At 39.5% G+C, this 27,192-nt stretch overlaps 1 protein-coding gene across 1 annotated transcript in view; it reads left to right on the top strand.

Annotated features, from left to right (window-relative positions):
* tbc1d9 (TBC1 domain family, member 9 (with GRAM domain)) overlaps nucleotides 1–27,192 on the top strand; it is a 53,830-nt gene that overhangs the window by 9,316 nt on the left and 17,322 nt on the right. The window contains exons 2-13 of the mRNA XM_078210634.1: nucleotides 5,984–6,094; nucleotides 8,941–9,059; nucleotides 9,395–9,623; nucleotides 10,520–10,781; nucleotides 12,454–12,661; nucleotides 15,166–15,369; nucleotides 16,334–16,510; nucleotides 17,682–17,832; nucleotides 18,944–19,158; nucleotides 21,768–21,885; nucleotides 25,825–26,110; nucleotides 26,677–26,806. Coding sequence (XP_078066760.1) covers nucleotides 5,984–6,094; nucleotides 8,941–9,059; nucleotides 9,395–9,623; nucleotides 10,520–10,781; nucleotides 12,454–12,661; nucleotides 15,166–15,369; nucleotides 16,334–16,510; nucleotides 17,682–17,832; nucleotides 18,944–19,158; nucleotides 21,768–21,885; nucleotides 25,825–26,110; nucleotides 26,677–26,806 — 2,210 coding nt within the window. The remainder of the gene's footprint in view (nucleotides 1–5,983; nucleotides 6,095–8,940; nucleotides 9,060–9,394; nucleotides 9,624–10,519; nucleotides 10,782–12,453; nucleotides 12,662–15,165; nucleotides 15,370–16,333; nucleotides 16,511–17,681; nucleotides 17,833–18,943; nucleotides 19,159–21,767; nucleotides 21,886–25,824; nucleotides 26,111–26,676; nucleotides 26,807–27,192) is intronic.

Below are 27,192 nucleotides of genomic sequence, written 5' to 3'. Positions count from 1 at the left end.
GAAATTCTAATGCTAAGAAAACGGGAAGTTTTCTTGCCCGTTTTTCCAGTGAGTTAAATTATGAGAGTTTACAGCACTCTGTGCAATACCGAGGTTTAATCTGATTCACGCCAGTTGGGGGAGTAGGCGGGAAGCTGGCTGCAGATTGCTAGGAGCACTATTATGCAGGCACCCTGATTTCCCAGTATACTGTGTATAGACGGGACTTCCCCTCCTGCCCCCTTGGCACTGTCTGGTGTCGAGTGGGCAGTGTCATGGTGCCAGGCTGGCACTGCCTGCCCTGTCCCCGACCACCGGGGGGGGGGGGGGGGCTTCAATGACCTCTGGTCCCATTAGCAAGGTCATCACATCTGGTCCCCGTTCTCCACCAGCGTGGTCGGAAAGGTAAGTGAGCCTGGGTTCACTAATGATCTTAAAATGAGTTAATATTTATTTAAATAGGTGCAAGGCTGATTATGCCAGCAGAACAAGTGCCTGATTTCTCGTGTCTCCCTCATATTTCCATTCTTCTATGCTACTCGACCAGCACAGCGGGGTAGAACGATCCCGCCTGTTGAGTCCAGAAGGCTGTAAAATGCATAATCAGAAGATGAGGTACTCTATCTCAAGCTTCTGTTGAGCTTCATTAGACCATTGCAGCAGCCTGAAGACAGAAATGAGTGTGAATTAAAATGACAAACAACCGGAAGCTTGGGTCTTGCCTGAAGACTGAATGGAGGTGTATTTGTTTCATCTCCCTAATGTGGAGGGGACCAAATTGTGAGCAGCAAATATAATATACTAAATTGACAGAAGTACAAGCAAATAGTTGTCAATTGGAAGGCATGTTTGGGGCCTTAGACAGATGAAAAGAGAGGAGGTAAAAGGGCATGCTTTGACATTGCACTGAGTTTGAGGAAAATGAAAGAAATTAAGATAATAGTTACAGTGCTATCAGGACAAAAATTGAAATTGCCGTGAAAATAGTGTACCACCAAAGGACTTCGTATTGTAATGATCCATGTGCTTTGGGGAAAGTATGCATTTCTTTTTTGTGCAATATTCCCTTTAAGCCCAGGGTAAACTGGATAATATTCTGAAAGAGGGTTAATTGGTTTCCTGATTATAACATAACTAGTTTCCAAGAAATGCCTATGTGACTTGAGTTTGCCAAGGGGTGAACAGCTAAAAAGCAAAAGGTTAATAGAAAGCTAATTGTAGTGAGGTTGGGCCAGTCTGCATTTTTTTATTGGGTGGGTTTAGTACACACTGGAAATTTGTGTAATGAGGGAGCAAGCAAGGTTCTCTCCGAATGGAAGCTTTCTGTTTGTCAATCTTCAAACAGATCTTGATGTTGAAGCAGGTCTCTGTGAATAAAGCAGATACTGTGTTACTGTTTGTGTTATACAGTTGAAAAGAGCAGAGTGCTGATGATCGGAAGGGCAAGTGATTATAAATTGGACAAGACCCGTTTGCTGCAGTTTTAGCATTGCCATAAACCCCTAGAGGTCAGAAAAGGGAGTCTCTGGAGATTCTGTCATCAGAACTGCTGTGTACTGAGGGTGAGGGGGTTTGTAAATATGCATCTTATGAGTGTTAACTATATGGGGACTTTGGATGGATTATGGCTGCTGGTGAATGTGACTCGAGTCGAAACAATTGGATAGGGGAAAGAGATCCTACAAAACAGACTGAGTTGGAAAGTCTGTGAGATTGCCTGTGGTGCCACATTTGTGCAGAAAGTACTGTAAGTTCTTGTAGTCAATGAGGTGTATCTTTATATCAACTATTCAAAGATGTGAAATTTCAACTCTGTCTGAAATGTCCTTTGACTGTTAATTAATGTTTGAATTATGTTTATCTTAGTTGGTTTGTTACAGGAGAAGTTTAAAAAAATGAAATCTTATCCAGCAGTTTTCTTCCCATTGGCACTGTGGGAATTCCTTTCTCTTTAAAAATCAGTCTCTAGAGAGTTTATTGCTCAAGGATGAAATGAGAATCTTCTAGAATATCGCTAATGATAGATGAAGTAAGTGAAGTTCTGTTTCTGTAATTTTGAGAAGTACAAATTAGAAGAAACAACCCTACCCCCCTCCTCCCACTCCGTCTTTGCTCATGTTAAAGGAAAGACAACTTGCTCAACACCTTGAGATTGCTGAGGAAAACTTAAGATGCATCAGTGGCTAGTTTCACAGTCTCAAAAAGTTACATTGCGTATTTTGTAGAATGAGGCCAAGTTTGGCATTCTGGAAATGGATGAAATTGATTCACTCATTGCATGTTAACATCCAGAGGATGGTTTCAATTCAGACAAGTTTGAACTGATTGCTCTTATAAAGAAAAGATTTGGCTTTAAGTAGGGAGTAAATGCCGAGGTGGGGAACAACATCAAACAACACTGTTTACATTCCTGGCATGTAGCAACATGAGTGGTTAAAAAAAGGCATTGGTGAAAAAAATGAACAAATAGGAATAACATACTTTCTCCAATTAATACTTTGCTTTACTATCATAGCAAAGTGAATATTTTGTACAGGTTTCAATCTGCTGTATGTTATACAGTATTCCACACTTTAATGAAACCAGTTTATTGTGTTGGAGACCTTCCATTGAGCTTGCATTACAAAGTTCTGCTTTCTATATTTTCTTGATAATATGAATGCACTTATGCAGTATAGGGTGAAAGAATAGGATCCTAAAAGAAGTAGCTACAGATATAGTAATAATGCATTGGTTGTAATTTTCCAAAAATTCTTGGATTTTGGAGAAGCACCAGAGAATTAGAAACTGCCAGTGTGACACTCCTATTCAAAAGGGAGGGAGGCAAAAAGCGGGTAACTATAGGCCAATTAGCCTAACATCTATTGTTGGAAAATGTTGGAATCAATTATTAAGGAAGTAATAGCAGCATGTTTGGACAACCGTAATCTAATCAAGCAGAGTCAGCAAGGCTTCATGAAAGGGGAATCATGTCTGATTGATTGATTTACTTGATTTTTTTTTAAGAAGTCTCAACCGGAGTGGATAGAAGTGAACCAATGGATGTGTTGTATTTAGACTTGGAGAAGGCGTTTGACAAGGTTCCTCACAAAAGGTTAAGTCATAAGATAAGAACCCATGGTGTTGGAGGTAGTATATTGGCATGGATAGAGAATTGGCTAATGGGCAGGGAATAGCGAGTGGGAATTTTTTTAGATTGGTGACCTGTAACCAGTGGGCTTCCACAGGGACCAATAGTGGGACCACAACTGTTTACAATGTATTTTATTGACTTGGAGGAAGGAAGCAAATATACTGTACCCAAATTTGCAAATGACACAAGATTAGGTGGAAAGGCAAGTTGCAAGAGAGATGAAAACAAAGAGATAGTGATAGGTTAAGTAAGTGAGCAAAATGTTGGCAAATGCAGTATATGTGAAATTGTTAATTTTGGAAGGGAGGCCAGAAGAATAGAATAATATTTAAATAGAGAAAAACTGCAGAAAGCTGCAGCACAAAGGTGACATAGGGGTACTTATGCAAGAAACACAGAAACCTAGCACACAGATAATCAGGAAGGCTACTGGAATGTTAGCCCTTAACTCGCAGGGGTTAGGTTGATTGCCATGCTGAATTGACCCTCAGCGTCAGGAGGATTAGCAGGGTAAATATGTGGGGTTACGCCGATTGGGCCTGCGTGGGATTGCTGTCGGTGCAGGTCTCCTTATTTAAGGAAAGATATTATTTCATTGGAGGCAGTACAGAGAAGGTTCACTGGAATGATCCTTGGTATGGAGGGATTTTCTTAACAGGAAAGGTTAAACAGGTTGGGACTATACTCATTGGAATTTAGAAAAATGAGAGGTGATCTCATTGAAACATATAGGATTCTTCTGGGGCTTGGCAGGGTAAATGCTGAGAAGGTAGAGTCTAGGAGCAGAGGGCATAATCTCAGAAGAAAGGGGAGCCAATTGAAGACTGTTGAGGAGGAATTTCTTCTTTGAGAGTTGAGAGTCTTTGGAACTCTTTGCCACAAGAACTGCGGGGGCAGAGTCTTTGTGTCTATTTCAGGTTGTGGTAGATAGATTTTTGATCAGTGAGGGAAGTAAAGGTTACAGAGAAAGGGCAGGAAAGTGAATGTGAGGAATGTTGGATCAGCTATGATCATACTGAATGATGGAGCAGGTTCAAGGGGACAAACTGTCCACTCCCATTCCTATTTCATATGGTCTTGCATAATCTGTGCCTCAGCATTTAAGTCTATCTATTTAGCAAAAATTCTATTTTTAAGAAGTTTTTTGATATTTCAAAAGTTGCATGTACTAATACATTTTTTTCCGGGTCCTTTGTCCCCAGCATATGGGATGCACTACTGCTTGAGTGATACAGCATAACTGTACCACTTCTGTCCAGAAAATATGGTGATATGTTCACCCAGGGAATCAGAGTTACTGTGGCACCTTGCACTTTTACATGCATGTTGTAATCTGGAGCTATGGATGGTGATGCAAGAGGCTGTAATTTTCTTTCCATCACATGACCAACCAGGAATCTTTTCCATCCTTACAAAGTTCCCTTGTTACATTACAGGAACTCTTTTTAGAAAAAGCTTTATCATACATTTGCTGGCTTTAGAATTCTAACCATCAGATTTTTGAATTCAAACCATTATTTTTTCTACCAGTCTATTAAAAGTGCATTGCGTTTCTGTTCCAGAAGGACAGAAATCTGTCTGCCTCAGTACATTTTTTGGCAGACACAGTAGAATCTGCTGTTTTGAGTTTTGGAAAGTAGTGATTTGTTGTAATAAAAGCAAAATACTGCAGATGCTGGCGATCTGAAATAAAAACAAAGTGCTGGAAAAATCTCACCAGGTCTGGTAGCATCTGTGGAGAGGGAAACAGAGTTACCGTTTCGAGTCCAATATATGACACTCTTTCGTAACTGAAGAAATTATTTCCCATGACTTCCCCTTCCAATTGTTGGATCACATTGAGACGACGGCTGAGATTTTTCACTCTCTTTCTTGTAAGGCGTAAATGGTGACAGGAGCAGAAAATCCCAAGAGGCCCAAATTGCATTTCATGTTAATGTAAAAGCAATTGTCTCCATCCCTTGCTAGTGGCAATATGGATCCCTGATGTTCAATGTCAAGAACCCTATTATCATAAATTTGAATCTAATTGCCAAGCCTCCACGTCCGATAATCCCCCCGTTACATTATCATTCATGCCAACATGAATTACGGCCAATCTCCCACAGTGTGCATGAACCTGGCTGGCAGACCTGCTGGAGGAACTCGGGTGAGTAGGTCACTAGGGGGAGAGGATCACACCTGGGCAATGCTGGGGGGCTCAATTTTTCCTTTTGTGTACTGGGCCAAACATTAAAATGGCCCCCTAATCTTTTTTAAAAAAACTAAGTTGCTGATGAGTCCACCTCGTACCATGGAACCTGCCTGCCCCTTGGATTTTTTTATCTCTCAAGCTTCTAAGGATATGGCGGAGAAAGCTGCTGTTGGGGTCAGTGGCTCCAATGCCGCTTTTCCTGCCCTCTGCAAAAAGGGGAAAATTTTGTGCAAATTAGTAAGCTTGTGAAAAGTTTGAATAAAAAGTGAGGTTGAGAAGATTCATTTTCGGATATCTTTTTAAATAATGGTTGCATTCAGGTGCTATTAAATTCCATCAGATTACGATGCAAGCACATTTTATCCATCTGCGTAGTACAGTATGAAAGTTAGATATTCTATGTCAAGAATTTCACATTCTACTTGTTTAAATTCATGTAAGATTACAGTGATAATATTTTTAACCTTTTAAGTAATCCATAATATTTTTGCTAATTGGCCAATTATAAATAATAAGAATTTGTTTTTACATTTAGAAAACATGACTGATCTATTCTGAAAAGTTTAAGTGTGAACTTTTGACAATCTCTAAATATCAAGAATAATTACTATAATTGTGGATCTGTTTCCCTAGCTGTAAATATTCCAATAATTTTTGTTTTGGAACTTTCATTGCAGGCTTGCTTGTGGGGACACTTGATGTTGTGTTGGACTCCAGTGCTCGAGTTGCACCATACAGAATCCTTTACCAGACTCCTGACTCCCTAGTCTATTGGACAATTGCCTGTGGTAAGTTCTAACAGAACAGTTCATTCTTGTGTAATTTGGATATTAAAAACCCTATAAATATTTAATCCTTTTTCTTTAAAAAAGTAACAATTTTTCACTAGATCTGAAGCCAGAGATGGAACAATATTTGGTATAATTTAACTTTCAAACCTTAGTAGTACTAACGCTAGGGTTAAATCTATAAATCATTTATAAAGTGCTTATGTATTACACTGTGTTCTAAATGTCTAATGGAAAGCTATCTCCTCTGAGGACTTAGTTTGAATTCAGTCCATCCAAGATGTGCAGTAAAAAAGCAATTTTTAAAACATGCTACAGCAGTTTTCTTTTGAGTATCTCAGGATATCTTTTGATAGGGTGCGCTCTAATGTTTGTTATGAGCTGTTTCTTTAGGAAAAATATATTTTATGTTGGAAATAACAATTACTCAATGTAAAATTTATTTTCAAATTATGTTGTCTGTTATCTTGCTTTATTAGTCAATTTTTAGCAGATTAACTTGAGTTGTGGGCATTTTAGAATATCTTCCTCCATTTTAGGACTTTCTGCTCAACCTACAAAGTTTTCAGTTAACTTGATTTCTTTCAAAGAGCTGCACACCGGCTCTTCAGTATTTATTTTGTAACCTGGATGCTGATTATGAAAATTGAGTATAAGTTATCTCAAAGTTACTCAAGTTATAGTGACAACCTGGCAGGGGCAGCAGTGTAAGAAGTCTCACAACACCAGGTTAAAGTCCAACAGGTTTATTTGCCACAAGCTTTCGGAGCACTGCCCCTTCATCAGGGGCAGCAGTGCCAGGGCAACAGTGCCAAGTTGGCACTTCCAGAGTGCCAGAGGTGGGTCCTCTGGGGAGCCCCTTTGAGACAGTTCCCCTTATGCGTGGGGATTGTAGGGTGGGGGGGGGGAGGGGGGGGTGCTCTGATGCTCATGTGGTGGCTGGGGGGGGTGGTGTTTATCAGCTCTATCGGGCCTTGGTCCCGCTAGAATGATGGTGCAAAACACGCCCCCAGATTCTCTGTGCACTGAGTGCCAAATAATCAGGATTGAAAATTTGGCTGTGCATCTGGAGCGATATACACCTGTTTTCAGTCTGAACCTGACACTCTGCCAAATTTTGGGAAATTTGTGAACTGGGGTACAGCATTGGTGGTGGTAAACATAAATGGCTGCTATTCACAGCATTAGATGCCACCTTTTTATCCGACCACTGTAGGCTGAGGATGCTTCTACAGTCATATTCTTTTGTAATTTGAAGGAAGCAAGGGAGGCAACAAGTGGTGGGGTGGGGTTGTGTGGCCGAAGAGGGAATTAAAGTGTGGAACACATGATGATATGGGCATGGGGGTGAGAGCTTCAGCTGCAGATGGGCTAAAGCTGGAGCAAAGATAAGTGATTTTGCAGTGTTAAAAATAGGTGGGCTTTATGATGGAGAGGTGCTGATGATTAAATTGGGCAGAATTCTTGACTAAAATAGTTCCTGGAAAGGAGTATGAAATCGGTGGCAAGGATAGAGTTTAAAGCTGGGGTGGGGCCCGAACAAATTGCTGTATAGTACTTAGCAAGAGGAAATTGTAGCTCACCCAAGACAGGGGCTTAAATTTTTTGCCAATGGACATGTGCACTCGGCAGGCTCGAAAGCCGCAGCTAGCCCAGAGCGCAATTTCACGCTGGTTGCCCAATTAACAATTTGCAAAAGGCTGAGCACTGCTGAAGAGGATGAGCACTGAAAAAAGAATGCATGTGGGCTGGTGTTTCTAATGTGCCCTCTTGGGGACAGCCGCTATGGAGCTGTCTCCGGGGACTGCTGACCTGTGAAAAATAAATAGCGATGTAAAAACCATACAAAGGTGTCGAGGCCAGTGATGGGCAACCCCAGCTGGTGAAGGGCCGCATGAGTGACCCTGCCATACCTCAGTAAGCTGCAAGATTGAAATCGGGCATGCTCACCAACCATGACCTCATGGATATATTGAATATATTTTATGCATGCTAAATATTTCATAATGGATTATGTAAATTGCTTAATCATTCATCTATATATTAATAGAACTACCATCAACTTCAAATTGTAAAAACAAAATAAATATTTAGACTTTGATTGGATGCAGAGGCTTCGCTCAGCCCTGACAGTCTTGTATGCAATCAGCACACACCTCATTCGTGTGCCATTGCTTTTCACTTTAGCGGAAAAAACTATGTGGATGGAGACTAGTGGAATGTGGCAACCCTGCTGGTGGGCAACGGTTTTCAAAATGTCTTGTGGACTTCACTGAGAACCCTGATGGGACACAAGTTGCCCACCACTGGTTTAAACCCTCCCCACATTAGTAGTAAACCTCCCTGCAGGGACATTGATCCTAGTTCTGTTGAGGTGCAGCCCAAAATAATGGGAAGATAGAACTGAGAGAAATGTTAGCATGTTAAAAAAGTGTGTAGATTCTACAATAAAATACTTATAACATGATTAACGGAAGACAAATATTAATAGTTATGTATAAATACAGCACTGGGTATACATAGATTGCAGGCCCCAGCCACCAAACTTAGACTGTTAGACCTAAAAGCTTTTTCGAATGAAATATGATTGAAATGGACTATTTCTACGAACAACCTTGTGTCAAACTATTTCTAAAAATTATTTAAGAAGTATTTGTAGCTGATGTTTAGCAGTTTTTGTATTTCCGTTAGAAAAATCCTTTTTAGGGCAAGAATATTGTTAGTTTTATATATTTGCTGTTCTTAGATAAACCTTGAATGGCTAAGATAACATATTTGTATATTGATTTTTATAGAAAGATTATAAAATTAATTGCTTGATACTTAGAATGCTATTGCTTTCTTAGGTGGCTCAAGAAAAGACATAACTGAACACTGGGAATGGATGGAGCACAATCTACTCCAGACACTTTCAATCTTCGAGAATGAAAATGATATCACTACATTTGTCAAGGGTAAAATACAGGTAACCATAAGCAAAATAACACTGAACTAAAAGATAAAAACAGATGAAGAATTTATAATTGAATAATATAGCAGAATAATGAAGGCAGAATACAGGTAAGAATGAATGTACCAAGTTTTTTAGAACCACAGTTGCTTTATACTGTATCCCAATTTAGGGATTAAGTTATTTTTTGGACAAATTAACAAAAATAAAGTCATTAAAAAGAATTCCCCCTCTTTTTAATTCACTTTTCATTATGGAAAGATAAATGACTTTTTTATTTTTGTGAATTTGTAGCTATTTAATTTTGTATGCGTTTTACTCATCAAACTGTTCATATTTCTTTGTTTTAGGGTATAATTGCAGAGTACAATAAAAATAATGATATAAAGGAAGATGATGACACAGATAAATTTAAGGAAGCTATTTTGAAGTTTCGTAAGCTATTTGGGATGCCTGAAGAAGAAAAGCTGGTTAACTACTACTCTTGCAGTTATTGGAAAGGTCGGGTTCCACGGCAGGGTTGGATGTATCTCAGCATCAACCATCTCTGTTTTTACTCATTTTTGCTGGGAAAAGAAGGTACAGTATTCTTTTGCTGTTTATTTTCAATTTGGAAAATATAGTAGCCAGTTCATTTTATATCATTGGGGTTTGCATCATTTTGCAACTCTGAATGTTTAATATATAAATTACTTGGATGTCTCTACTTTGTCGCTCCAGCCCCCTCCCCCACCATCAATCCAGTCTTGAATGCTGATTAACCTTATATAGGAAACTGATTTAAGTTATTGGCTGAACAGTGCGGGATCTTAATTGCCAAATGCCCTCCCCACCTTTGCTATGTTTGTATAAGCATTCTGATGAACTTCAAAGGTAACTGACACAAGTTAGAAGCTAAACAGTTTGTGATCTGAATTAACAGTTAAAATGACAAGACTTTATACTCGAGAGTCATTATCCCATTATTGCGACAGCACCATAGTGACTGCTCAGATAGTTCCCTCAATTTATTCTCTCCATGCTCATTCCTGTGTCTCTTAATTCAACCAAATAAAAATGAACAAGAGGTCATTAAATTAAAGTTATAATAGTTATTTATTTTTAGAACAGAATTGATAGCAAAAGTTATCCAGGAAAAACTTTAAACCTATATGTTCAATTAGATACGTATGACTGCCTTCTAAGTAAAAGAATAACTGACTACAGAAAACACAGGATGAGCAGAGTCCTATTGAAAATATAGCAACAGGATCATTGTTAAGAAAACAGTTTATTTTAAGAAAATAACATTTCCATTTGCAGGCTTCTGTGGAAACCTGTCAATTAATTTGCAAATATGTACAAAATCAAGTGTTTGAATGTTTTTGCTGAACTGTCTTTTAATCTCTGTGAAGATAATTAGGAAATATAATTTGTTTGATGTTCTGTTGAATGCATTGATAGAAAAAGCAATTTCAAGTTTCCCCTTTTTCCAGCTAAGCTAGTGATCCGATGGGCAGATATCACCCAGCTAGAGAAGAATACTACATTGCTCTTTCCTGAAATGATCAAAGTGAGCACACGGTGCAGTGAACATATTTTTTCTGTTTTCCTCAATATTGGCGAAACCTTTAAACTAATGGAACAACTAGCCAATATTGCCATGAGACAGCTTCTTGACAATGAAGGCTTTGAAGAAGACCGATCACTTCCAAAACTAAAGAAGAAGTCTCCTCAAAAGGTTTCTGTATTAAAACGGTTAGTAATTTGGCAGTTTATATTAAAAAGATTTCATTGAGCTCTCACATTTATAGAATTCTGCCTGAAGTGGTTATTTATCAAAATTCGTTGGATTCTGGGGTAGTGTCGGCGAATTGGAAAACGGCTAATGTTACGCCGCTGTTTAAAAAAGGAAATAGACAAAAGGCGGGTAACTACAGGCCGGTTAGCCTAACGTCTGTAGTTGGGAAAATGCTGGAATCCATCATTAAAGAAGAAATAGCAGGCCATCTGGATAAGAATGGTTTAATTAAGCAGACGCAGCATGGATTCATGAGGGGAAAGTTGTGCTTGACGAACTTGTTGGATTTTTATGAAGATGTGACTAGTGCGGTTGACGGAGGGGAACCGGTGGATGCAGTGTTTTTGGATTTCCAAAAGGCGTTTGATAAGGTGCCTCACAAAAGGTTGCTGAAGAAGATTGGGTCACACGGAGTTGGGGGTAGGGTGTTAGTGTGGATTGGGGATTGGCTATCCGACAGGAAGCAGAGAGTCGGAATAAATGGGTACTTTTCTGGTTGGCAGATGGTAACTAGTGGCGTGCCGCAGGGATCGGTACTGGGGCCTCAACTATTTACCATTTATATAGACGATCTGGAGGAGGGGACTGAGTGTAGGGTAACAAAGTTTGCAAACGACACAAAGATAAGTGGAAAACTGAATCGTGTGGAGGGCGTAGAAGGTCTGCAGAGAGATTTGGACAGGCTGAGTGAGTGGGCGAGGATCTGGCAGATGGAGTATAACGTTGACAAATGTGAGGTTATTCACTTTGGAGGAAATAATAGCAAATTGGATTATTATCTAAATGGAAAAAAATTACAACATGCTACTGTGCAAAGGGACCTGGGGGTCCTTGTGCATGAGACGTAAAAACCCAGTCTGCAGGTGCAACAGGTGATCAATAAGGCAAATGGGATGTTGGCCTATATCGCAAGGGGGATAGAATATAAAAGCAGAGATGTCTTGCTGCATCTGTACAGGGCATTGGTGAGGCCGCAGCTGGAATACTGTGTGCAGTATTGGTCCCCTTATTTGCGGAAGGATATATTGGTCTTGGAGGGAGTGCAGAGAAGGTTCACCAGGTTGATACCAGAGATGAGGGGTGTTGATTATGAGGAGAGACTGAGCAGATTGGGTTTGTACTCGTTGGAATTTAGAAGGCTGAGGGGGGATCTTATAGAGACCTATAAGATAATGAAGGGACTGGATAGGGTAGAGGTGGAGAGATTCCTTCCACTTAGAAAGGAAGCTAGAACTAGAGGGCACAGCCTCAAAATAAAGGGGGGTCAGTTTAGGACAGAGATGAGGAGGAACTTCTTCTCTCAGAGGGTGGTGAATCTCTGGAATTCTCTGCCCACTGAAGTGGTGGAGGCTACCTCGTTGAATATGTTTAAATCACGGATAGATCGGTAAGGGAATTAGGGGTTATGGGGATCAGGCGGGTAAGTGGAACTGATCCACTTCAAATCAGCCATGATCTTATTGAATGGCGGGGCAGGCTCGAGGGGCTAGATGGCCTACTCCTGCTCCTATTTCTTATGTTCTTAAGTCAGTGAAGATGTTTAACTGGTTTTATTGGAATTCATTTCATTAAGTGCATTTTTAAGGTCAGGACCCTCTAATGAAACTTATTATTTTTCTGAAACTAAAGGGACCTTGACGCTAGAGCAAAAAGTGAGCGATACAGGGCTTTATTCCGACTACCGAAAGATGAGCGTCTAGATGGGCATACTGACTGCACCCTTTGGACACCATTCAGTAAAGTGCACGTCATGGGTCAGATGTTCGTATCTACTAATTACATCTGCTTCACCAGTAAGGAGGAAAACCTGTGCAGTCTTATTATTCCTCTAAGAGAGGTATGTGTCAACTAAGACTACTTAAACTGGTTTTCTGTTTGAAAACTTAAAGGATTTCTGGACCACACTTGCCCTTGGTAGAAGCATTTATGGATTTATAAATTGAGAAAGTGATTTGTTATGGCTTGCTACACTTTAAATCTGACACTTCCACTGCTTCTGAGACTTGTATGCAAAATTGCAGTACTGGGTAGAAAATCAAGCCAAGTGCCAGTGGGCTATATTTTTTTTCACATTGAACAATGAGTGTATACATTCATGTTATTTTGTTTTGTAACAAAAAGGTTAATCAGATGGTGCTGCTATATATAATTCTTAGCTTTTCCCTATTAAGTGAGTTTCTGTTGGGATGGAAATTTAATCATAAGACATTAATTGCTTTATTTTGTATCAAATTGTTTTAGCAATTTTTTAAAAATGTAGACAGTAAACGTTAAAAGAAATACCAGACAAAGGCAGTCAGAGAACTTGTAGTTGACAACAGATTCAGCAATGCACAAACAAACTTCCTTTGTTTACTCAAGCCTTGAGAGAGAGGAGCAGAATGGCTTCTTCTATTCCTAAATGTCTTTCAGCTTTAAAGAGAAATAGGAGCTATTTGGTTACACCATCATTATAACTTTAAAATGTCCTAGCAGGGCATAATGAACAAAGACCTGTTTTGACTATCAATTCAAGAAGTTTTAATTTCAGTTGATTCCTGAGGCCTAATATTTATGTGGACAAGTGAAAGCCCTCCCTAGAAGACCGTGTTAATTTTTTTTACATTTCTGTGTAACCCTCTTCCTTCTGAAAATTTGATTGACTGTTAATCAAGATGAAACTATAACAAAGTTGGGGAATTGCATTCGCAATAATGTGAGAAAGGGATTAATTATGGAATATGCAAACTGTCTCTCATTAATTATGAAAAGGGGTATAAAAGTTGGATTTGAGAAAGGTACTCAATTCACTGAGGTCTGATTAACTTTACAGTTTTGAGTTCAATGTTTTTAATGTTTGATTCTGCAACAAATCCTCAAGTTTTAGGTGTAATTGCTGCCAAGTGTATGCATAATTATTGCCATATTTTTTATTACTGTTTGCTTAATCTTTGAATGTCAACAGTGAATGCTATGAACCCTGCTTGAAGCGTAATTTATAAACAAGACCACCTGTCCTAAAATAATTCTGCAAGACACCAGTAGTCTTAAATATGGAATTTTCTCAGTGAAGGTGTATTAACCAAATTAGAAAAGAATACACAGGGTGGACACACCCATAGTTGACATTGTATGCTCTTGGTGTGTCAATATAAGTAGAACATCTGGAAATATCACATCATGCACGGAATAACTGCAAGCGGCAATGGTATGCATTGTCCTCCTGACATAAACCAAGCACTAACACAGTAAAACAAAAGCAAAATACTGAGAATACAGGAAATCTGCAATAAAAGCTAAAATTGCTGGAAATACTCAGCAGGTCTGGCAGCATCTGTGAGAAACAATTAATGTTTTACATCAATGACTTTCCATCAGAACTGAAAAAGATTACAGATGTTGGTTAGACATTGGGGAGACTAAACGCAGATTGGGTGACTGCTTTCCCAAACACTTTCGTTCAGCCTGCAAGCTTGACTTCAACCTTCCTGTTGCTTGCCATTTAAACTCAGTACCATATCTCATGCCCACATATTCATCCTTGGCCTGCTGCAGTGCTCCAGTGAAGCCCGACATAAGTTAAAGGAGTAGCATCTCATCTTCCAATTGGGCATGTTACAGCCCTCTGGACTCAATTTTGAATTCAACAACTTTAGACTGTGACCTTTCTCTTCCATCTTATTCCTTTTTTTTAATATCCCGTACATTTTTTGTCTCCACTCAAAAACCCTGCCTTATCCTCCTCTCCCCCTCCAGGCCATCTGTCCCTTGTTCTTAGGATTGCTACATCTTTGTTGTGATCTCTCCCACCTCTCACTAAGCGCTGTTCTAGTTGTTCCACTCCTCATACAGTATAATATCCAACACATTTTCCCTCTCTTTTAGTTCTGACAAAGAGTCAGACTCAAAACATTAACTTAGTTTTCTCACCTTACAGGTGCTGCCAGACCTGCAGAAGTTTTCCAGCATTCCGTGTATTTGTTTCAGATTCCAACATCCACAATATTTTGCTTTTATTTAAAGTTAGATACGTGACTGGTTTTGAGCAAGTATGGAAGTTTAGGAAAGGGAGCCCTGTTAGGGTGGAAGGCAGGAGAGGGGAAATGGTGAAAGGATTGATGGTGTAAGGTAAAAGGAGATGGTAATGAGACAAGTAGAGAAACAAAAAGTGAGTCTACAGGAGCCATAAGTGGGAGCAGCAGGATTATTATGATCATACTCATTGAGGAGCAACATGCTTCATCTGTTATGTGGTATCATGGTGGACATTTTTTAGTTTTTCATTAATGATTAAGGGTTAAACTTGTCGATAAGTGAAAATCAAACTGCACCTTGAAAGATATGTATCTATTTTTTTCTTAGGTAACAATAGTGGAGAAAGCAGACAGTTCAAGTGTGCTTCCAAGCCCATTATCTATCAGTACCAAGAACAGGATGACTTTCTTTTTTGCCAATCTTAAGGACCGAGATTTCCTGGTGCAAAGAATTTCTGACTTTCTACAGCAAACAACCTCAAAAATTTGTTTTGAGAAAGAAATTGTAGGAAGTCTTAATTCTGATGATGAGGTATGTGGAACAGAAACATCTGAAAACCAGGTTTTAAAAAACTAGTAGAGTTCATTATAATACTAAATTCTGAATCATTTGAATTTCTTGTTGGCTGAAGTATAGTGAGAATATGGAATAATTTCAAATCAAGAATATTTTGAATAAATTTTGGAACTATTCACAATTCCACAAACTTTTCATTGTGTTTTAAAGTAATTTATTTCTTTGTACAAAAGTATGGGACATGATTTTACCACTTCGCAAAGTACTGTTATAGTGCAGTCTCTGGAGGAGTGAGGTAATTCAGAGCCCTTGCTCCAGACCTCCATGCTTTAGCAGTGCTTTTGTGTATTCTGGAAGTTGCTGTCCAATTTGCTCCATAGTATTGGTGATGCTGTTCATCTCATCATTATTCTCGATGTGAAATTCTGGCCTGTAAGTATCTCTAAGTGCAAGAAAAGGGAAAATTCAGGATAAATGCTGCTCCATTGAATTTGGCCATAGGCTATGTTGTCGGATAAGATGAAGGGACCACTCACTAGTTTAACTGAATGTTATTAATTATAGGTAAACAGCATACTGCTGCATTCTGCCAATGCCTTTTGAAATTCTGAATAATACAGTAGTTATATTGGTAATTTAAACTGATTAGATAAATATTTTGATTGTGCAAAGAATTACCTGATAGAGGAAAATAATTCTGATCATGATAATTTGAGGCTGATGCTTTATTTAAGCATATGAGAAAGCGAAGAGAAATTTTCCTCTCTAGACATCTCCAGGTTTTGCCATATCTTCCAGGAGTTCTTGTTTACAAAACGATATTGGAACACTCAAGTTCACTGTTTCTTCAAAAAAGTTTGTCTTAACATAACATGTTATTGGATATGTTCATTGATTATTGGATATGTTTATAGCATTAAAGGCTTACCCAAGCTTCATGATTTATCATTCAATAGTTTCCCAACTATTTGTCTTCTAGGTATTTTCCAGACAAAGCAGTATGATTTCAGGTAGTCCACAGAGAAGTCTCAGTTCTACCTCTGACACAGATGGAGAGCGACAGTTCAATCTAAATGGAAATAGTGTTCCAATAGCCACACAAACTCTCATGACTATGTACCGTCGCAGATCACCTGAAGAGTTCAATCCTAAAGTGGTACAGATTCCTTATTTTGTGTTCATGTAATTAATTAGCCTTTATTAACATAAACATTTATATTGTTGTAGTTTTAATTTGATACATACTTTGCCAATATAATTCACCAAAATCTTTTTTGATTGATATGATTTGATCTGGTGCACAATAATGAGTGAAGAAATAGACCATTGTACACCAGTAATTACACAAGCAAAAACCTGGTTGAAAAACATGTTAACTGTAGAGAGAGAACATAACTTTTTCCCCTAATTTCATTTCGGATACCCCTACACAATCCCAACTCAAGTGCCGACGCCCCTTCACCCCTCAAAACCTAGCTGTGAGAGGCATGCCTCAACTATATTCTGTGTCTCAATTATAACAGTGCATCTAACTCGAGGGTTCTTTGTGTGAATTGTGGTAGAGCCTTGCATCTTACCACATTATCAACAACCTACTGGAACAGCACTACACTGGAAAACTGCTGCCTTCTACAAGATTGAAATTTAAACTTAGAAATAGGACTGCAGAGTTATCACTGATCATTTTAGCTAGTGAAGCATGTGCATGGTTATTCACAGCAAGATGCCTTTAAAGAAAATGCTGGGGGAGGGATATGACTGATGAAAAGGAATTTTAAAGGTGACCCTGTTGTACAACTAATTTTATGCTTTACGGCAATATTTCTTTCAATTATTTTAAAATACAGCTCTGATAATGGAGTGTTAGTTGTCTCTTTTTGATATTGATGTAATTCATAAATGAAAATCCACACTTCAGAAAGTTCAAAAGCATATATGGGTGGCACGGTGGCACAATGGTTCACACTGCTGCCTCTCAGCGCCAGGGATCCAGGTTCAATTCCAGCCTCGGGTCACTGTCTGTGTTGAATTTGCACATTCTCCCTGTGTCTGCGTGTCATTCTCCCGGTTTCCTCCGGGTGCTCCGGTTCCCTCCCACAGTCCAAAGGTGTGTGAGTTAGGCTGATTGGCCATGCTAAATTGACCTTAGTGTCGGGGGATTAGCAGGTGAATATGTGGGGTTCTGGGAATAGGGCCTGGTGGGATTGTGGTTGGTGCAGACTTGACGTGCCGAATAGCCTCCTTCTGCACTGTAGGGATTCCATGTTCAATCATAGAATCCAGAATTTGGTACATTATTGATATATTACATTGTATTTGACAATTAGGCAAAAGAACTAATGAAGGAACAGTCCTGGCAAATCCACTTTGCAGAATATGGCCGTGGAGTATGCATGTATCGCACAGAGAAGACCCAGGAGCTTGTGCTGAAAGGCATTCCTGAAAGCATGAGGGGGGAGCTTTGGCTACTGTTTTCAGGTGCGCAAAGGCAGAAGACTAGATCTGCATTAAACTTGTGATGATTTTTTAAAAAAATAGCATTAAGATTACTTATCAAACTAGTTTTTCATTAAATAGAAAAGTCTGCATTGTCACTGTCGTAGTTGGTGTTTAGTTGGTGTTTATTTTATTGCTATCTTTTTATTCCAACACTTAGATATTCTAAGTATGCCTAAAATTCTGTAATACATTGAAATGCTCATAAAAATATCATGTATTACATAGGCAGGACAGAATTCAAAATCACAGACATTTAGGATTAAAGTCTTACTTTAAAGTTATTACATGGATCTAATGTGAGTTTGATTCAGTGGACTGAATTTAAGTCATATAGTAGTCTGATATGATTCAAATCTGGTTTATCTCAGTGGATGAGATGCTATATAAAGCCCAGTGTAATAGCACGTCATGCCAGTTCCAAGAGAAACAGGCTAACAACATCACCTTGGTGGAATTGATGATTGTGAAGAAATTCTTGGCGAGACATTGCCCCGTTTCACTTTAAAGGAGAGTAATCAAGAGATGGTGGTTTAGGTTATGGCAATGACAAAATTGACTTTAGCCATGTTTGAAAAAAGAAATAATTGACAGCATTTGGGCATTGTATCTCAAACTGGAAATGTGCAGAGTCTTGAGTGCTCTTGTCTTTCCTTTTTCAATCCTCCTCCTCCATAGGGCGGCAGGGTAGCACAGTGGTTAGCACTGCTGCTTCGCAGCGCCAGGGACCCGGGTTCGATTCCCAGCTTGGGTCACTGTCTGTGTGGAGTTTGCATGTTCACCCCATGTCTGCATGGGTTTCCTCCCACATTCTGAAAGACATGCTGGTTAGGTGCATTGACCCGAACAGGCGCCGGAGTGTGGCAACTAGGGGAATTTCACAATAACTTCATTGCAGTGTTAATGTAAGCCTTACTTGTGACTAATAAATAAACTTTAGTTTATTCTTATTGTTTAATGGCCAGATTAAGTGGAGGTATTGGAGCCTAGCATTGAGATTGTATTGGAGCCTAGCATTGAGGTTAGAAATATTATGAGATAATACAGAATGTTGCTCATTTTGTGAAATTTAAAATTATTCTTTTGCCTTCAGGTGCCATTAATGAAATGGCCACCCACCCTGGATATTATTCTGATTTGGTGGAGAAATCCATTGGAAAGTATAACCTGGCCACGGAAGAAATAGAGCGGGATTTACACCGCTCACTTCCAGAGCATCCAGCATTTCAGAATGAGATGGGAATTGGTGCTCTGCGTAGGGTACTCACTGCGTATGCTTTCCGAAATCCTAACATAGGATATTGCCAGGTAAATATATTGCAGTGCAGTAGTGATGTACTTGAACTTGAAAAACAGTGATGGTGTTCAATTTATATAGAATCCTGGTGCTTAAACACTTTTTGTCATGAGGTATAATAAGCTTAGAGAAAATAATAGCTTGTTGGATGAATTGGGACAAAATAAATATTCCCTTAATAGTTCAAGGGCATGTCATCATTTTGGGAACTCGCTGTCCAAAATGTTGTCTAATTTGTTCAGATTTTATCTGAAGTCCTTCCAGAACTGCTGGGATTAATCTCCGTGAGGTCGATTTCCAGTTATTAAGGCAACGTTTTGTACAAAAATGTCTCAGTGAGCTTCAGTGGCAATTGCTAAATAAGTACTTAGTTACAGTTAATTAATTGGAGGCAGGGAGTTGTTGTCAAATACATTGCCTCAGTGAAGTGCTTGTGCATGCTAGTGGTATTAGTTTGTATGCTTGAAGTACAAACAGTAAAGGTATGCCATAATATTAAAAAGGAAAAGATATTTTCTTTACTTGGAATGCATTATTGTAATCAAATGGCTCATAATATTAAAAGATATGTTCTCCTGGACTAAATTCACCTCATCTTAAAATTAAAATTGTGATATATTTCATGGATTAGGCTTGTGTTCATTTTGGTCTAGAAGATGGATCAATCTAATTCAGATGTTGAAGATGATTAAATTATTTGATATGGTAAACAAGAAACAACTTCCCATCGTTGGGAGTCCAAAACTAGAAAGCATCGAGTTTGTGTGTTCAGGGGTAATGTCAGGAAGCTAATCGGAAAAAGGGCAGAGGGAATCTGGAATTTTTGTTTGTCTTCCACCCTGCGCTATTGACCAAAAAGCTTTTGAATTTGGATCAGTTGAAAATTTCAAAACTGAGATTTATGTAATGCAAAGGAATTAAATGGTATTGAATCAAGGCAGTATGTGGAGATTAATGGCCTGCAACTTCCTGACTCCCCAGTGTCAGATTTGTGGGGTACCCCAGAGATGCACTGTGGACTTCGTCTGCGAAGTTCCCAGGTAAGGGTTTACCTGGCAATTCTGCAGAAGTGCTAACTTCTTCTGGACAATTGTGCTATGCTGGGAACCTTCCGACAAAACAATTTAAATTGCTAACTTCGGGTGGTTGTGCCTGTGATATGCTAATAGTTACTCTAAAAGAGTTAGAAGAAATAAAAGCACCTAATTTCAGCGTAACCATTTTAAAGACCCAGACCAATCCCTGCATGGGGCGACACTGTCCATGTCTGAACTCCCACGTCTCATTGACTTACCTTAACATTTACTTTCTCCCTGGCTTCTTATTTTCAATGGGACCTAAGGAAGCATCTGACAAATCTATGGCTAATAATACAAAAAAGTTAAACCTGATATAGAAAATTTTGGGCTGGAGTAAAGATCAGGGGTGCGATTTTTCCCACCCCACAACGCTGGTCGAGGTAGCATAGCGGGGTGGCAAAATTAAGAGTGAGGCCAAAAAAAGGAATCATGACCTGCATCTGGCCGGTTGTAATCTTCCCAGGCCATTTTTTATGATGCAATCAGCCTCGCATTGGGAAAGGGTGCGAGACTGATTACAATACTCATTTCCATCTGTTTAGTAAACCCGGGATGCAATCGTTTGGGCTCACTTATGTTTCCGAGCCCACTGGTGAAGGTCCACACCAGCGGGTATCACCTATCGTCCCCAATATACTGGGAGATTGGCACATACACAGTAGTCCCTCAGCAGTCGGCCTCTTGAGCGGGTAGGCCCCGTCCACCCCCTACCGGCGTGAATCTCCTGATGGCCTCTAAGCTGCACAGAGTGCCGTAAATTCATTTCACTAAACTTGTCCAAACAATGGGCAGGAAAACCTCCCCTTTTCCGACCCATTGGGCACTTAGAATCTTGAAAGAACAACTGGCTAGTAAATCTGCTGACAAAAAAAAGTAAGGAATCCTAAGTTTTATACATAGGTGTGGATGACACAAAGCATATTAGTAATGTTAAACCTTTGCAAATTATTGGTGAAGCCACCTTATTGTAGACAGGGTGTCAAGGTCAGAGCTGATGTTGAAGAGACTCACTGAATAATACAAGGGATGGGAGGATTACAGGTTGAGAAACAACTAGAGAAACTGGGACTCTTTTCTTGGAATAAAGAACTTTTGAAAGGACATTTGATAAAGGCACTGAATTATGAAAATTTCAGTAAGGCAGAATGGGAAAACTATTTAACATTCTTAAATATAGGAGAGAGAGGTTAGGAGATTTTTCTTTATGCAAAGGTTTGTAGATTATTTAAAGCCCAATAAGAAACACTGATGGGAGCAGAATCCTTAAGAAGTAAAGTGGGTAAATTTGAAAGTAAAGGACAAGTCAGAACTATGGGGATAGCTGTTTTATTAGAGCCTGAATGATGGCTTCCTTCTCTGCTGTTATGATATTCATTGGTAACTCATTTTGTTAAATTAATTTTAAAGCGCTCAGAAATGCAGTGTTGAGTATTTTTTGTGTTTATTTTCACCATTAATATAACAAAGTATCTTGATTAGATTTTAATACAGGATAGATTGTACAACTCGTTGCTGAATTATGTATCTATCTACAAATACAGGCAATGAACATTGTCACATCAGTACTGTTATTATATGCAAAAGAGGAAGAAGCTTTCTGGTTGCTAGTTGCACTCTGTGAACGGATGCTGCCGGACTACTATAACACTAGAGTGGTTGGTAAGTGTTGCTCAGTTATTGAAAGTGTAAAACTTGAATCTTGATGGCACATAACGCAATTGTTAATATTAAATTAGAACTGATTTGTAAATTAAGGAGCGATTTGTTTCTGTAAAATTGTTCCTGTGGATCTTTTTAAGCAATGTTTATCAACACCCAGCCTAGAGAGAGAATCTGAAAAATTTACATCACTTATGACTGATACTGTTTCAGTATAATGTTGCAAAAATGAGCAAAATATATCTGCTTCATAGAGAACTGAACAATTATTGTTCCCCTTAAGTTGCAAATTAAGTATTTCTGGTATTTGTTAATATGTTAAACATTTTACATATTTTCTTCAATCTATTCTTTCTATTCTAAGAATCTGTGTCCGCATTTATAATGGAAACTATATATGTAGCTTTTCATACTGTCGTTATACCCTGTAGCTCCTCAATTCTGCATTTCCAAGCTCCTCAGCCCATATTGCAGAAGGGCTGACTACACTCCAACCAGTTCTATTTCTCTGCTTCTCAAGCTATCTAAATAATATGAGCTTTCAATGTATGTATTATATAAACAAATCATAAGGGCAGAATTAATGACTTTAAAATGATTATGTTTGTACATGGATTAAGTATGTGCATCATCTCCAATTATCCTCTGCTCTATTATATAATATAAAAGCAAATTACTGTGAATGCTGGAATCTGAAATAAAATCAGAAAATGCTGGAAAATCTCAGCAGGGCTAACAGCATCTGTGGGGAGAGAATAAAGCCAATGTTTCGAGTCTAGATGACCCTTCGTCAGAGCAGTCCTCTGCTCTCTAACCTACTGACTCCCAGTGTGCAATCCCACAGTAGTTCAGTTTGTTATGTTGAGTTTGGTTCTGCATTTTGGGCTATACTATCATTGGGAAAGAACCTATTCTCTGGGTTAAATAGACAGCTAAATACAATGCAGTTTTTTTTCTAGTAGAAATAAGTGTTAACACCCAGAAGCACAGCAATATTTGTCGATTCAGTTTTCAGTTCTCATTTTATCCTTTTCTTTATGTCACAAGTAAAGTTATACTAAAAGATCTAAATTTAGCATTGAAGGCTCATTGAAGTTCAGTAGCAGTGGGGGAGATTTTGAGCCCACAATCTCCGTCTGTGGAAATGGTGGCATGTGCTCAAAGTTCGGAGGGCGGGATTCACGCCGTCGAGTTTCCGAGTTCCGATCTTCCGGCACCTCACCGATGGAGTGGCCTGAAACAGGCTGCGGGACCACAGAAAGTTCATTGCGATATATTAGTATGTCATTAGTGAGTATTCTCTCCAGACACTGAGCCCCCACAGAATTTTCAGCCGGTGCTGGCATGATGCCATGTTATTGTCATTTTAGGGAGAGGGGTCGGGCGGGGTTACTTGCAGGCTTTCTCTACCCTTCATATGGGAGCACCCCTTGTCTAATGTGGTTGGAAGGCTAGTACGTAGGCAACGTTTCCTGTTTCCTCCCTCCTGGGTTCATATCCATATCACAGCTGAGAGAGTGCCCTTTCTTAGTAGGGGCTGGTAAGAGGGTTGGAAGGACATAGCACTGCCATTCTCACACTTCACAGGGATGAGTTGCTGGGTGAGCGCGGTGGTACCCCAAGCTTGGTGACATGAAAAGACAGGATGGAGGCTCTATGAAATTGTGAAATTTATTGGCAAGCACTCAAAACAAAATGGTGACCTTACTGCAATAGTACTGATATTCATCCGTGTCCACTATGGATTCCTAATCTTACTCATCCTCCCACCACGTCTCGTTGTGTCCCTAGGATAGAGCTGAAGTTGAGGCGGCCTGCTGACTTCCACGCCCTTTTGTCTGAGAGTCTGGGCGTGCCAGGACCTTGAGGGTCCAGGCCTGCTTCCGAGCAGTGCGGAGGTTGGACTGCTGCCCTCCTCAGTGTCAGGGGCTGGAATGTGTTGCTCACAGGGAAGGTGGTGTCAGATGGGCTGGAGACACCCAAGGTCCCCTGGCTGGAGAACCCGGGCTGTAGTCCTGCTGATCCTCTTCCCTTTGGATTCCCAGGGTCTCTGTGCTCCTCCATAGAATGGAGGGGCAGCTGGAGTGAAATCCATAAGCCTTGCTATCCTCTGGCACTGACACTCGTGGATTCCCACTATTGCCTGCACCATCCAGTTGAAACCTTGCATCATGGTACGGGCATCTCCTGCCATGGAGTGCATGCCCTGCGCCAAGGTCTCCAATGCAGATGCCAACCTTGCAGTGTTGGCCTCGGTGCACTGCAGTGTCATCACCATCTCCTCGGATAGAAGGTGATGGGACTCCTCCAATCGGCCTTGCAGTCCAAGGAGGGCTGCTGCATCCTTTCCTGAGACTCGAGACTCTGCCTTTGCAGCTCTAGTAACTGTGGGTTGATCTGGCCCAGGGGCACATCATCAGCCTGAGCTCAGCAGAGTCCTGGGCTCCAGCAACTCTTCCCTGGGGCATCCCTGTCTCTGCCTGCTGTGGATCGTCAGCTGTGAGGTTCTCATCAGTGAGTGACCGAGAAGCCTGCCTACTTATTGGACTCACCGATGTGTGAGTATATACGCTGGTGCCGGGTGTGGGTGACAACTGTGATGCATCTTCCACAGTAGGGTTGGAGAAGACCCCTCTGAACTGCTGGAGTTCGATGGTTCATGGGGTGCAAAGATGTTCTGGTCATGGCATTAGAAGGCATGTGGCATCAGTGCATTACATGGAACACGGAGGGAACATTGTTTACTCTCTTGAGACTTGAGAAATGACACCATTTGTGTTGAGGGTTCTCCTGTTTCTCTGCTACTCACACTTCACTAGCAGCGCAAGCATGCTCTTCCTCCTCTCTGGCCAGCTCGAGGGACCGCTCCTCGAAGCTGCTGCAAGACTAAGGAGCTCTATATAAGGGTCATTTTTAATTTATCACAATTTTGGATGTGTATTTTGAACTAAATTGGACTTCTTCGAAAGTGCTGGAACTATACATTTTCAGTTTTGGCATAATTTGGGCAAGTTATTAGGTGTCTAGCAACTTTATGGGTGAGTTGCTGACTGAGTCATGAGGTAAAGGTTTGTGGGCTATCCAACCACTGACTTCAGGCTGCAACAGGAGCAATCCTGGACCCACAAAAAATCCTTCAAAAAATTTCTAGCGATATTCCAGAGTGGCCTCCAGCAATTAATTTTAAAGGCTGCATATCATTGGGTATTAATAGGCAGAGTGTGTGTGGCAGACACTCTTCCAATTTCGACCTGAAAACAATGGTTTTGCTTTGTACATTTAAGCACCCGTTTCAGGGTGAAAACTGGTTGCTGTTAGTTGAAAACCACTACTGTTGATGAATTCTGCCTAATTGCAGTGTTTTTATACTGCAAGATCAGATCCACATTGTAAAACGTTGAGATTAGCATTTGTTTAAAAAAAAAAGTAGAATGAATTATCTGCTAAGATATGCCAATTTCCAATGTTTGTAAAATATTCAAGCATAATTTTTCATTTACTGGCTTTTACCAATTTTTTCCTGTTAATCATCTTTAAATGGCAGAACAAGTTTGAGGGGCTGAATGGCCTACTCCTGCTGCTTGTTCATATGTCTGTCGTATTTACAAATGTGCTAATTGAATGAGATAATCAAGAAGAACAATGCTTATTTTTAGATATATTTTTGTTGTTTATCCTTTTACTTTATATCAGGACAGGAAAATACTCATCTAGTCTATCCAATATAGTTTTGGTAACCTTTGCATGATGATATTTATATTCATTATTCACCCTGAAGCATGTACTCTCCTGGGAGAGGCAGTAAGCTAGATTTAAAAACCTAGTTATATTAATGCAAAATATCTGGAAAATATATTGTAAATATTTGTCTTTGTAATGTGAACTTAAACCAGTTATTCTGACATTTAATGTTATTTCTTCTGTTGCTGCTTTCTGTAGGAGCATTGGTGGATCAAGGTGTGTTTGAGGAGCTTACCAGGGATTATGTGCCACAGCTTTATGACTGTATGCAGTATTTGGGTGTTATATCCACCATCTCGCTTTCCTGGTTCCTTACTCTCTTCCTCAGTGTAATGCCTTTTGAAAGTGCAGTTGTTGTTGTGGACTGCTTCTTCTTTGAGGGAATTAAAGTGATCTTTCAACTTGCTCTTGCGGTGCTGGATGCTAATATTGGCAAGTTGTTGAATTGTAAGGATGATGGAGAGGCCATGACTATACTTGGAAAGTGAGTTAATTTTATTTGCTCTTTCTTGGTTATTATCAATTTGTTGTAACAATTCTGCAATAAAGTAGGTAAATGACATTTGAAAAATTTGATTCCAGCAGATTTATGTGGGTTAGGTTACAAATTGGATATATTTTCAGTAATCTTTAATCCCCATGTCTAATAATCATATTAATTCCTGTGGCTCAATTTGACCTGACAAAATAAAGGATTGTACCAAATCATTCTTAATGGTAGCAAAAGTAGTACTTGTTTAGGCTCTGTTATTGTAATTTCTACCTACGTTAATACTAATGTGACATGCATTGGTTAACCTAGGTTATATAGAGTTAAGCTGCTCATAATAATATGGGGAGAAATTACGGCACAAATATCACAAGAAAAGTTAATTGGTATCTAAATATGAGTAGGCTGCAAGAAATTGAAACTTCAGGAAACTGTCCTTATTAGATGACCTGTGATGGTTAATTGTTATGGAAGCAGAAGTCCATCTCCCCTGACATGAACTTTAATTTTGTTATTTAATGAGATGAAAAGTTTCACAGCATGAACTCTTTTGGTCCTAGATATTTGGACAGTGTGACGAACAAGGATAGCACATTGCCACCCATCCCTCATCTTCATTCTCTTCTAAGTGACGATGGAGATCCTTACCCTGAAGTTGACATCTTCAAATTAATCAGGAGCTCCTATGATGTGAGTCACTGTGTATGCAGTCATACCTAATGTGAAATCTGATTTGGGTAAATCAGTCTGTGGTGGTTGAGAACATTTGTTGTATGTTATTGATGTCTAACTAAGAGAATCCAAGTTCAGAAAAAAGAGAAAATAATGAAAACCTTTAGAAAGGTTTTATGATCATACATACACTGAATCGAGGATAGGCTAGATAATTCAGTAACGTCAATTGATCATGGATCATGTTCTTTAATCATTCAGCTGGCTCAGATTTTTAACTTCAATCCTTTCACTCCATTCTTGATTTATGGATGGAAGTAAGTATAGAAAACAAGCAATTGCCCCCATGACATTCCCTTATTGTTGTCCTTGGTGCCAATTTAAAATAAACATCAGGAGTAAGC

Source organism: Mustelus asterias, chromosome 1, assembly GCF_964213995.1.
Source record: "Mustelus asterias chromosome 1, sMusAst1.hap1.1, whole genome shotgun sequence".
Lineage (NCBI taxonomy): Eukaryota > Metazoa > Chordata > Chondrichthyes > Carcharhiniformes > Triakidae > Mustelus > Mustelus asterias.
Note: the sequence above shows the minus strand (reverse complement) of the source record. Positions and strands in the feature narration are given on the sequence as shown.